This window comes from Emys orbicularis, chromosome 1, assembly GCF_028017835.1.
Source record: "Emys orbicularis isolate rEmyOrb1 chromosome 1, rEmyOrb1.hap1, whole genome shotgun sequence".
Taxonomy (NCBI): domain Eukaryota; kingdom Metazoa; phylum Chordata; order Testudines; family Emydidae; genus Emys; species Emys orbicularis.
This window is the reverse complement of record NC_088683.1, coordinates 326,234,137-326,247,171: the sequence shown is the minus strand read 5'-3', so window position 1 is coordinate 326,247,171 and position 13,035 is coordinate 326,234,137. Positions and strand designations below refer to the sequence as shown.

The window sequence follows — 13,035 nt, the reverse complement described above, 5'->3', positions numbered from 1 at the left end:
CCTGGGGTCACCCAATGAAATTAATAGGCGACAGTTTTAAAACAAAAGGAAAATACTTCTTCACACAATGCACAGTCAACCTGGGAAACTTGTTGCCATAGGACAGTGGTCCCCAACCTTTTTAGTCTGGCGGACACCAGACGACGAGCTACCGCGGACCGTGGCCGGCGGACGAGCATCCGCCGAAATGCCGCCGAGAAGCAGCAACGTCAATAGGCATCGCCACCAACAAGCAGCGTCATCCAGAGGCTGCTTGTCGGCGGCATTTCGGTGGATGCTCGTCCGCCGGCCAGTACGCGGGCGCACATAGATGCCCCGGCAGGCGCCATGGCACCTGCGGGCACTGCGTTGGGGACCACTGCCATAGGCTGTTTAAAGGCTAAAAGTATAACTGTGTTCAAAAAAGAATTAGGATAAGTTCCTGTGGGATAGGTCCATCAATGACTATTAGCCAAGATGGTCAGGGACTCAACCCCCATACTCTGGGTGTCCTTAAGCCTCTAAGTGCCAGAAGCGCGGACTGGGTGGTGGGATGGATCATTCAGTAATTGTCCTGCCTTGTTCATTCCCTCTGGAGCATCTGGTATTGGCCACTGTTTGAAGACTGGATACTGGGCTAGATGGACCAGTGGTCTTATGGCCGTTCTTATGAAACCAGTCTACATGTGATTTGTACTAAAGTGAAAATGATGCTAGTCCTATGTCTTGTAATAAAGTACTTTCTTCAACTAATACAATAATAGTGGTTTCTAGAAGTTCAGTGGTATGTTCCCATAGAAGAATACAGTGAATACAATTTTTTTCTTCTGCTTCCACCGGGATGTGTTTTCAGATATTGACTAGTCAAAACAGCTAAGAATAAACAAGTACAGAACTAGATAACGAGAAATTCTTATTACTACAGTTATTAGAAGGTACTACAGTCAAATCACAGAAGTGTGTATCCTGTGATTATAATACTCTGGGAAGGCCGTCAGGAAGGCTTTAGTGGAAATGTTAAAAATAAATAAATAAATAAATTTGTAAACTATTGGCTATGCTCTTTTAAAAATAGACAATCGGATAATCTGTTCCCTTGTTTCTTCCTTTTAGGTGTGCTATTTCCTCCCATTCCTCTAATCTTCCCTATTGAAGTCTAGAAAAAAATTTAAAATTATTTTAGATGAAGTGGAAATTAAAGTTTAGTTGTGATAGTATAGTACAGCGTTTCCTAAACTTTTGAAAACTGAATCCCCTTTCAGGAAAGTGAAACCAATCGTTCCCTCTTCAGCATTGCTATGTGTTGTGTTAAAGGCCTGCCCATCTTAATATACATGTCTTTGGCAACCCCAGTCCCTGACATTCCAGGTTTTGAAAATATCTCATTTAGCAGATTTATGCATCCATGCCTGAAGGTTTAACATTAATTAAACACTGCATGCCAAAAACACATCTAAGGAAAGAGCCCTCTGTGAAGAAGTAGTAGCGTTAGATTTTTTTTTTTTTTCTTCAGAATTCAGCTTTCTTATAGAACTATAGCATGTAGTCCTTTTTTTTTATTCACTTCATTTGCTTATTTAGGAGCTGAAGAATGCAGAAATAGCATTAAGAACACAGAAAACTCCTCCTGGTCTTCAACATGAAAATTCAGCCCCAGCAGAGTAAGTTACTGTATCTAACAGAAACTTGTATTAACCATCAAAAATGCATTACCATCTGTCTTATAAATAGATTTGTACGTTGCAATGTGTAATCTATTGCTCCTTTGATAGAGGCATCTGATAACAATATTTTAGTATACCTATAAAAACTTAACACATTAAATAATTAAAATCACAAATTGACCCAGCATCAGAGGATTCAGACATGGCATCCTATCCCCTACATTGGCCAGCAGTGGAGAGGAAACCATCTTCATTTAGTACTCGTTGTCTCCCTTTAAAACGTGAACTGTATACACTTCTCTTTTATGGTAAACTGTTTTAACATTTTGTTCTATGCCTTATTGCATGTACTGCATGTTTTACTGAACAAATGAAACAGTAAAAAATCAATCTTAACAGATTCATACATCACCTTCAGGCAGAGGAAACACACTTTCTCTAGCATTGGAAGAAGAGTAATATAAAATATGTTTACTGGAATACTGACCACTGCTTAAAATGATATTGATAAGTCCTGCAATTGGTGTAGACCTAAATAGTAAAAATGAAGTTGCAAAGGAAGGAAATTCAACAAGTGTGATCTGATTCTTCTATTCTAGCTACTTCAGGATCTTGGTTGAACAGTTTGAAGTACAGCTGCAGCACTACAGACAGCAAATTGAAGAACTCGAAAATCATCTTGCCACTCAAGCAAACAATTCACATATAACTCCACAAGGTAAAAAGTTCAATTTTAATGTTTTTACAGAAATCCTTAGTGTGTGTGTGAAATGCATATTAGTTACTTTACTCTTTAACTATCAGGATTCCTTAGTTAACTTTCAGAAATTATTGTTCATATGGATGTTGAAGTCACCCAGTACAGTAAGTTTTAGGAACTTAAGCACCAGCTCAGACAACTTTGACAGGAAGCCTGGGGCCTGAATTCCCACTTCAATTTTATCTTGGGACTTGCACCAAGTGGATACACTGAAAGCATTTCAGTTTTGTTCAGGAAGAGACGTGCATCTGAAATGTTATGCAAAACCACAGCTATCCTACTTATTTGACCTTTTTGGCTTACTCAGAAGAGTGCCCCTATGAACAGAGCTAGATTAACATTGGTCCAGTGGTTGTATCTAGTCATGTCTTGGAACTACTTGCAGAATTGAGGGCCTCCTCTGTGGCTACATCATGGACGGTTAACTTTTTAGTGAACTTTGAATATTCAGAGTCATGAAATTTTGAGTTTTAAATAAGCATTCACAAATACATCAAAATGAGCCAAATTTTCTTGTATCTTTTATTAGTATTGGCAAGACATACTGGTCCAATAGAGTTAAAATTTGGGCAGGTGAAATTCAAGAGGAGAAATAGGCAAAATTTTGTGAATATCATTCCGAAATATAATTCTGTCCGTTGTTCACTTGTTAATAAGTCCAGACTCCTCTTTAAATAGAAAATATTACTTTACTCCCACACAGCTCCATTTGTTTTACAGGAAATATAGTGCTTTTTTTTTTTTTTCTTCATAGGTTTGCAGCAAGTTACATCATAGAGCTGGTTGTTTTACCCTTGTTGCAGTATAAATTAATTAATTTGTCTCAATATTGCAGTAAGACTATGAATTTATTTGCTGATATACATGTTTTACAGATTTGTCTATGGCTATGCAGAAAATTTATCAAACATTTGTAGCTCTAGCTGCACAACTTCAATCGATACATGAAAATGTAAAGGTAGGTTCTACTTCAAGAATAATATTTTCATATATATTTCATAACCAAAAATGCTGCAGGCCATTATTCATGTCAACATTTCTATAACACTTCTCCTTTCTGTTTTTAAACAGAGTTGATTTAAACTATTCATTTAAGCTTTTTAAAGTGATGCTGCTAAATAAAAAGTTCATTCTCTGATGTGAGAGCTGGAACATACGTTGTTCAAGCAGTGCGATAGGCTGGCTTAAACTATTTATTATAAAAGTGGCAGAAGCTGTGACCACTGTATTTAAGGTTACATAATATTTTCCATTTATTCCACTGTCTTTTCAATTGCTCGTAACTTTCTGAAATTTTGGGGGCTGACATTTTCTATACTTGCTGTTTGCCCAATGAGTGTTTGTGTTTTTGTTTGTTTGTTTTTATTTATTTTTTTGTTTGACAATTCAAGCAAAAATGAGTTAGTCATTTGAATATGAGCAGAATCAGGGGAAGATACCGCTTTCCAGTTATAAAGTAATTTTGCAAAATAGCCCTTGGGTGTTCTGTTGAAAACAGCATTCTGGGTTCATTGCTGATTGAGATTCAGTGGCTTCTTTAAGGAGGGCTCTAGTACAGCCTCTGCACGCACAAAAAAAGTATGCAATATGGCCTATTCTCATTCTTACCCACAAAAAGATTGTTTTAGATCAGTAGAGAAGTCTGTAGTAAGACAATTCTCACATTGTGTAAATTCCTCAAATTTCACATATCCTTGTTGTGATTGGGGCTATGTCTGTACAACTTATGAATTCTCTGTGAAATTTTGAACTCGTGTGCCAGGCTGTAAATTTCATTTTGAGTGTGCAGCCTTTTACCTACTCTGTGATCTGCTTGCCTGCATGTTGGGTTGAGATTCCAGAGGCCGGTGGTAAAAGAATACCAAAATAGTCATTGTGCTGAAGTGCTCTTCATTGAAATGTAATTGCTCAATAGGCTAGCTCCTCATACCCAGGAGAATTCCTTTGTCAAGGGAGATGATGCCATGGCAATGAAATCAGGTGGCAAGGGTTTGTGCTCAAGTGGGGAAGCTGGCAGGGATGTCACGTGATAAAGGAGGGGCTAAAAGATTTAAAAGGGTAGAAGCTGGTCTGCTCAGGAGCCATTTTTCTCTAGTCCATGAGGGAGAGACCAGCAGCTTAATTGCTGATCACTAGAGCCCTGCAAATCCGCAGATATCCTCTTTGTATCCACAGATGCAGATACCCACAGACTGTTTTTTCAGATCACAGCACGGCTGCAGATACAAATTTTGTATCCACACAGGGCTCTGCAGCACACGCTCACCCGAACAGAGCGGCTGTCACCCAGCCTGCAGGCTGTAGCTCAGTTCTCTGAATCACGCAACAGCATGCTGGGCATTCTGGGAGTTGTTGTCCCCAGCTTGCTTGAAGGGAGGAAGTAAACTACAACTCCCTATTGAGAGTGAGCCAAGCACCATTTTGAGGGTGGGGTTGTTCTTTAAATAAGCAGGCAGCAATGGCTGCATGCATTAGAGGGTGCGGCATAGGGTGTCCGAGTGCTCCACGGGGAGGGCAGCACTGCATAGAAGGACCCAGAATTGTAGCCTCCCTGCCCAGAGCAGGGAAGGAGGTATGGTGGGGCAGAGTGGGTGGCAAGGCAGGAAGTCTGGGGAAAAGTGGGACTGGGGGCAAGGGGCAGTTGGGGGCTTGACACAGCCCTGCATCACTGCTGCAAAGTGACCTGTGGAGCTGTTTAGAGTCCAGCAAATCCGTGGATATCTGACGCAGATACCTGCAGACCATTTTTGCGGATTGCGGATACATATTTTTGTATCCGTGCAAGGCTCTATTGATTGCTTGAGCAGATGAAATGGGGTAGGGGTGGGAGTGAATCCCAACAGGACTGGGAAATGGGAGATGCTGTATTTCCTTCAGTACAGAAAGAAGGAAAAACATAGGTAAGAGGGAGAAAAACAAAGAACTCAAAGGGCATCAATAGAGAGTTCTGAAGTTCCGCATGTTTTCCCACTCGATGATACTGAATGCCAAAATAAGATATTTAAGTTTTATTACTACATAAAGATTATATTCTACCTGGGACCAAATCCTGCGCTGATGTAAATCAAGTGCAACTATATGGATTTATACCAGTTGAGGATTTGGCCTTGATCTGTGTGGAAAGTCTTTTAGTTGACATCTGTGGTTAGCTCCAGATTGGTGGTAACATGTAGTCATAAACAGAAAATTAATTCAATCCTCTCCAAATCATGAGTTTAACACCCCTAAACTAATATGAAAAATGTTTCTTTAATTATATTAAAATGTATTTAACTGTTAACTTGCCCCATGACTAAACTATTTAGTTCTTACCTCAGATGTACTGAACTAAAATGACTTCTCTTTCAGATGCTCAAAGACCAATACCTTGGCTATAGAAAAACCTTTCTCGGAGATGCTATGGATGTGTTTGAGGCAAGACGAGCAGAAGCTAAGAAATGGCAGAGTGCCCCACGTGTTATTACTGGACCAACCCCTTTCAGCAACATACCAAATGCAGCAGCCGTTGCCATGGCTGCCACACTTTCTCAGCAGCAACAGCCTGCTACAGGTCTGAATGCATTCAAGTTATAGATTACTAGTGTTACAACAATAGTCAATTTGTGTAAATTTTTATATAAGGTCTTCCTTTGTGTTGGCTTAAAAATAAAAAAATTGTAAGTTATCAATACATAGCTAATAAAAAATGCAGGGTAGACTTAGCAATAATTATATACCAGATAGATATTTAATCTTGTGAATTTATTTGTATTAGTGATATTTACTGTATTCCTCTAATTACCCCTTGGAATGTGAGTCTTCATTCTTAAATGACATCTCTGAATATGAGTAATATGGCATCTTTCCAAAATTGTATGATTGTATAGTAAATGATTTTCAAATTGGGGGGGAGGGAGGAATGAATCCAAATGCATATTACATTTTTCTTATGTAAAATGAATGATGCATTTTTATATAGCACTTTGAAATTGTAAATTAAAATATGCTACAAAACAGAGGATATTGGAGCTTAAGTATGTAGAGTAGAAGGAAAGAATGCTTGGCCCATTGTTTCTTGTTTTTCTAATTTCTTCGGAAGGATGGTACTAACAGTTGCTAACAGGCCATTTGCTGTTGTGACTGAACAAGAACAGAAAAAGTGTGTGTGAAACACATCAAGGGTGTGTGTTTTGGCCCAATGTACACGTGAGGTGAGGTGACTGGACAGGAAAGGAAGCCATTTAGGCTGTCTTCGTTGACATTGTCAAAATGCACTCCTAGTCATATTAACCAAAATTTTCAAAGCTGGGTGCCTGAAGATAGGCATTTTGATAGAAGTGGCCTGATATTTTTTTTCAAAGGGACTGTGCACCTCACATGTCACCTTTGAAAAATCCAACCATGTTAATGGCAGACGCACAATCCTTTGATAAAATCATGCACTTTTGTTAAGGAGCCTGAACATAGATTTAGGTGCCGAACTTCAGACACCCAGTTTGCGAATTTGGGATATACCTCTATTTTACCATTTGATTTCCTCCTGAAATGTTCTTTATCCTAGATGTGCTAATCACCTCAGGATCTTTTCCCCTTCTCTGCACTCCACCTTTGCTTTCTTTGCCCACAATGCCTTCAGTGCTGCATCTGGCCAACCAAAGGAATATATGGCTTTGCCCAGAGTCATTCAAAAATCATCTGTAGGGATTGTTCTCAAGTAATGAGGCACTTCCTCCCTTATCTATGTAGGTAGAAAGCTCTATATACTTCCAGCCCTGGCCCCTGTGAAGAGTGAGGAACCAGTTCCAATTACATGTAAACCAGAATACATGGATCACAACAAAAGGGAAATATAGATTATATCTAAATCTCGACTGTAATCCACTAAGTGTTTCTACTGGTGGCTATAACTAAAAATTGTGGAATTATTCTCTAGATGCATTGACATATACAGTAAACTTTTTTTAAGGATGTAACAATCTGAAATGACTTCCAATTCTCTCATGTTTTTTTATATAGAGGGATGTGTGGATTGTGCAGCCCTGATAGTTACCAAAAACTGCACCTCTCCACTCACCTTTTTCTTGTCTTTTAAGATCCTTTCATTAGTCATTATAGGATTGATTGTCACACTACTTAAGATGTCCTAATCATGTGTCCTCATTACCACTGGTGAGGGGTTTGAAGTTATTTTTTTGGCTCCAGAGACAAAAGAACTACCAGTTGAGCTATCACATCAATAAAGTAATGTCATTGTTAGAACTTTTTCAGTATGAATGTCCTTTCAGCAGGATGGGTGAGAGAATTGAAAAGTTGAGCTATGCCAACCTCTATAGGATAAGGCAGTTTATATCTTGAGATACCTTCAATAACTTTTTTGCGGTTAGTAATAAAGTCTCTGCTCATATTTTGTTGGGTATCTCAGAAGTGCCAACAAGTATGCCAACTATAGATGTGATCATGGTCTCTGATGCAGATGGACTTAGGCAAGATGGACTTTATCACGTATGCCACCAAAAAAGAATAGGTGGCAGTGACTTTAGGTTACCACTAATGGGGTCAGACTATTACCAAATGCACTCATTGTCTCCCCGTAAAACACACTGTAGAGGACTTGGCTGTAAGCAACTGAGGCGAATAGATGTTTGGACCACTGTCTGTTTAGCAGAGGAAAAGATGCCATTTGGCCTTCTACTGCAATAAGGTTCCAGTCTTGCAAAGACTTAAAGCATTCACTTAACTTTACACAATGTGAAGTCTCATTGACTTCAGTGACTACTCACAGTGCATAAAGTTAAGCAGTTGCTTAAATATTTGCAAGATCAGGGCCCAAAAGAGTAGAAATATAAGGGATGAGAGGAGGGCAGGACAAGTGTTTGACTGTATGTGTGTGAGAGAGAGATACCTAATCTACTGTTCTTCCCCATGATCTCTTCACAAAGACTTTTCTAAAACAAGAAAATTAATCTGGGCTTTTAAAGTTTGGCTAAAAAAAAAAAAAGTAACACACAGTACTCTAAATGTCAAGAGTAAGGACTTTTGTTCTTGTGTCTAAAAATATATTGATGTTTACATGGTATAAGGCTATTCCTTAAAGTTAATTTAGATTTAGCAAGCTACTCATCTTTCTCTGAAGGAAGGCAGAGACCGTAATTTATTTTTAGTTCACATTCAGAAGTCAAAGGTTTAGCGTTAATAAAACTACGCTTTAGCCATGTCTGCACTAAACTTTTCTCTTAATTTCACACTGTTACTCTTAGTGCAGCATTACTGTTGGTGGAAGCTGGTTGTGCTAGTTAGATCAGCAGCAAGCGCTTTTACTACCCTCTCATTTAGACCTGCAATGAGCAGTCTTTAACAACATGGTAGTTAAAATGCCAGGGGGGCAGTCTACTCTTAGTGCTACTGGTGGCAGTAGAAATTGTGAGAAACACTAAGGGAAAATAAAAAGCCGAGTGTCATTACAGCCTTACATGCAATAGGATGGAACCGATCTAACATTCTGCTGGTAAGGCTAAGTTCGCTTAACCAAAGGAATACTTTCCTTTATTTCCCCAAAAACATTTAATTATTCTTGATTTAGCTGGGGGGGAAACTAAAGTCAAAGCATGATTAAGATATTAGCTATGTTTTGACTTCTCAACATGAAATTTAAGTGAGAATGGGATACTTTAATAAAATCTTTACAGCACTTAGAACTTTATTGTATAATTTGACCTTGACATAGGTAAAATTTCAGTGTATTACTCTCAGAATGAAATTTGAATTGTGACACTAAATTTGGTCTTGTGTTTGAACCAATGATGTGATGAACTCTGTAAAATGTCACATAAATTTAAACTATGGTATCACTTTGGTAGGGAATCTTGTTGACCTATTGTCTAATTGGGTTCTTAGTAGTGAGTCTTTATTTATTAAACTAAAAATGCTCTACAGGGCAAAAAATAGCAGGTTTTAAAATATTGTTAAAATTATTGTTTTAAGGATTTGTCTCATAACTTATAATAGCCAAAGGTGACAATGTTTGCTGGTACTTTTGGCATGGAGGATCTTTATCACTAGTCTTTTGCTATTGAAAATTATGTATGTTTACCTAAGAGGTTTATAAATTATGACAATGCCTTCAGAATTTTATGGTACAAAATGAACAAATATATCACAGGCCTGTTCAATGAAAAGCTTGTCAGCTTTTGGAATGAAATCCTGTTTTATATAACTTGAATATAGGTGTTTTAGAGTAATACTGTTTTACTGATCTAAAAAGCATGTTACATTTAAAAACAAGCATGTCTTGGAGGACTCTGGTGTCTTCATTCTATTCTAAGGTCTTCCACCAACAGTGCCTCCTATTAAGGTAGAAAATTGATGCACTCTTTTTAAATGAGAAGGAACTGGACACATTTTTCTGTTTTAGTTTTAGAGGTCTAACTGACATGGTTTTTTTTGTTTTGTTTTGTTTTTAATTTCCTTTGTACTGACAACATTTCTAAAGGAGCTGCTAGGTAGATATTTCAATATTTAAAATAAACTGGATGTAAACAAATTAGTTTGAGATTAATCCATCACTTTTATTGTAGAAAAATACTTTAAGGGCCTTAGCTGGTATGAAATACAGTGCATACTTCTTACTTGGAACAATGATAGAACTTGACTTCCCAAATAGCTGCTTAATCGCAGACTGCAAATTCACAGCTTTAGTTGCCCTTATAAATTTTAGTTTAACACTACTTTGAGTAGGCAGACCTCATTCTGCATTGGATCATTTAAGGGCTTTGTTGTGTTTCTTGCGAAAGTGTTACCTCTTAATACAGTGCCTTCTACTTAATTCAAACACTGGTTGATCCTCCATTTGACTTTCTCAATCTCAAGAACCAAATACTTTGTATTCAAAATACTACCACTAGCTTTTTTTTATTTTAAATCGCTTTAGATGAAAATTGCTGGTTACAGATACTTTAACAAGTAAGGCAAAAATTCTGAATAAGAACCAAAAGATAACAAAAAAATAAAAGGACTACAAGATCTTACTTGTTCCAACATTGTTGGCAAAGACATTACCATGTACATTGCATTCTGTGCTATGTATGCTTGTGACCATATGGCTTACAGTATTGCCTTTTTAAATTATAAGAATGTACTTAACTTGGGTTAAGAGGTAGGCACTGTATTTTATCTTGACAACCCCTTCAACTTTCTAACTAATGCACTGATGACTGTGTTTGGAAAAAGACAGGAATATGAAGATTGTACTGTGAAAACTGTTGAATCATTTTCATAAATTATTTATCAGCGTTAATGACTTTTAGATTTTTGTAATGTGTTAGTAACAGGAGGGGCTAGCAAGGTGATTCTATTCTCCACAAGAAAAACAAACTAAGGCTATAAATTTAAGCTTGGCAGACTGAAAATGGGTTTTTGACAATCCTGCATTTTAGTGTGAACGTGCAGGGTAATTGCTGTCTCTAAAAATTTTTAAATGATGGGACAAACTTCTGAATTTGAAATTTTGAATGTATCTAATTAGTTAAGGTACACAAAATTGTGCCTTTGTAAATGTTTATTTAAACAGGTGGTTGGAATGGTGTAATGTAGCAAAGCTTAACAGAACTCAGTTATTATTTTGTGTGGAAAAAGTTTGAATTGTCATGTTGTGTAATTGACTTGCTTTAAAATGAACAATAAATTTAATAAAATAAAGTCATTGTCTTGTTTTTTATCTACTTAATTTTTGTTTAAATTTGGAAAAATACTCAAATGAGTAGCTTTGAAGGTTTCTAGTTATTAAATATATTGGCTATTGGTAACACGATGGTTTTTAGTCGTGTTAGTGTCAGTTTCTCTTCTTTTAATTGGAACTTGATACTAACTATTAAAGTTAGATTTTTAAAAAGATTCTCCTTCTGCTTTCAACAGACTGTGTGTCAAAATAGTGTCACATTTAAGTGTAGTTCTTAAAAGATTTTAATAAATTATTAAAATAGGTTTATAAGGTTAGACTGAATTTGTAACAAAAATACTTCATTATATATTGTAACTAGCTAGTTTTAAGTAGCTTCACCTTACACTGTGTTCAGTATTTTCTTAGATTTACCAGGTGGACATAGAGGCAGTTTGGGGAAGAATTTTGAAGAGGTAAAGTTTTGGGGACTTTAATGGAATTTGTTAAAAGCAATAATGTTCACTTTTATCAAATAATTACATAAAGGATCTCTTTATCATGAAAGAGTAAGGCAAGTTTGTTTTCATTTTTTTTTTTTTTTATACCAGGGCCACAGCCATCTCTGGGAGTTAGTTTTGGAACGCCATTCGGCTCAGGTATTGGCACTGGCTTGCAATCAAGTGGCTTAGGTTCTTCAAACCTTGGAGGTACACTTTAACTTTTCTAATATTTCATTGAATTATTATACAATACATCTGAATTTATTACAAACTTTAAACTTCACTAAGAGGATGATCTGTTTCAGAAGTAAATCTTCAGTTTGGCAAAAGTAAGACACGTGGAGGGAAAAAGTCATCTGCATTGTAGAGCGAGAGTAAGATAAACCACAAAGGTTAAATCTAGTGTTGACATTTTTAGTGAACCCAAAGATGCAAGAGAGGTGGGCATAAGATAAGCATGTTGGGGTTGCATTTTTGAAACCAGGAAAGTACCAATTATTTTGTAACTAGGACTTGAATTTATTTATAGTTTACTAAAGGCTTTAAAAGTAGGTACCCACAGTTTTAAAGACAATCACATTTTATTTGGATTTGAAATAGCAGCCAGAAGAATGTATGTTAACCTAATTAAGAAATTTCTCCTGTGTACAATTGAGTTCTAACTCTTAAAACACATTTCAGCTTGTTTATCAGTTCAAGGATTTAATAAGAAACTGTACTGGAAAACTATCTAATTTGCACTTGTTCAGGGAACCTGTTTGTCAAAGCATAATTATGTTCTGCTACACAGCTTTCTAGTACAGAATCCAGCTCTGTAAAATGTTTGCCTCTTAATGCTGAGATCCAAAATCCTTTTTGTCAAGCTATTCAACCTCACAACTTCTGAAAGTGAGGAAAATTCTCTTTTGTTTAAATCAAATATTTTTTGACTGACTGGAGGGAGTAGGTAGGAGAACCTCCAGGAGAGGAGCTGTGCCTTAAAGAGCAGGTAGTGATGTAAAAAAGATAGTTTAAAATTAATGAATATTGCTTTCTCACTTGAAACATAGGATTATTATCAACAGGTGAACTGTGAACTGAACAGTGACTATCAACATGTAAATTTCACAGAACTATATAGATATTAAAATTCACTTGCTGTTAATGTTGTGTGGTGTATTTACAGTAGTTTGAGATCTTTAAAATGATGAGTCATTTAATATGAACTACTTTACTTATCTTTGGAATTAGTTACATTCTTTATAAATTCCAGAATGGTCCTCATCAGCCAAATTGTAAATTTGACTATCTATGGAAGTAGATTTTGTGTGTACTGATAACAGGAAAAATTACTGATCTTCATAGGTGGACTAAAAGAAGTATGTATTTGCATTACTTGTTTTGAGTAGCCCCATAGCATGTTAGGTGCTGTACAAACACAAAGGGAAGGCCTGATCCCTCCCTCAAACACGTTGTAAACTACAGTTTGTTCAGATACACTCTTTTAGAAATTTTGCT

General features: G+C 36.8%; 1 protein-coding gene across 3 annotated transcripts in view; it reads left to right on the top strand.

Annotated features, from left to right (window-relative positions):
• NUP58 (nucleoporin 58) overlaps positions 1–13,035 on the top strand; it is a 54,381-nt gene that overhangs the window by 20,578 nt on the left and 20,768 nt on the right. For 2 of the 3 annotated variants that reach the window (XM_065404508.1, XM_065404499.1), the window contains 5 exons: positions 1,561–1,640; positions 2,243–2,361; positions 3,279–3,361; positions 5,752–5,953; positions 11,647–11,745. In XM_065404508.1, coding sequence (XP_065260580.1) covers positions 1,561–1,640; positions 2,243–2,361; positions 3,279–3,361; positions 5,752–5,953; positions 11,647–11,745 — 583 coding nt within the window. The remainder of the gene's footprint in view (positions 1–1,560; positions 1,641–2,242; positions 2,362–3,278; positions 3,362–5,751; positions 5,954–11,646; positions 11,746–13,035) is intronic. The other variant, XM_065404516.1, reaches the window with a different exon arrangement.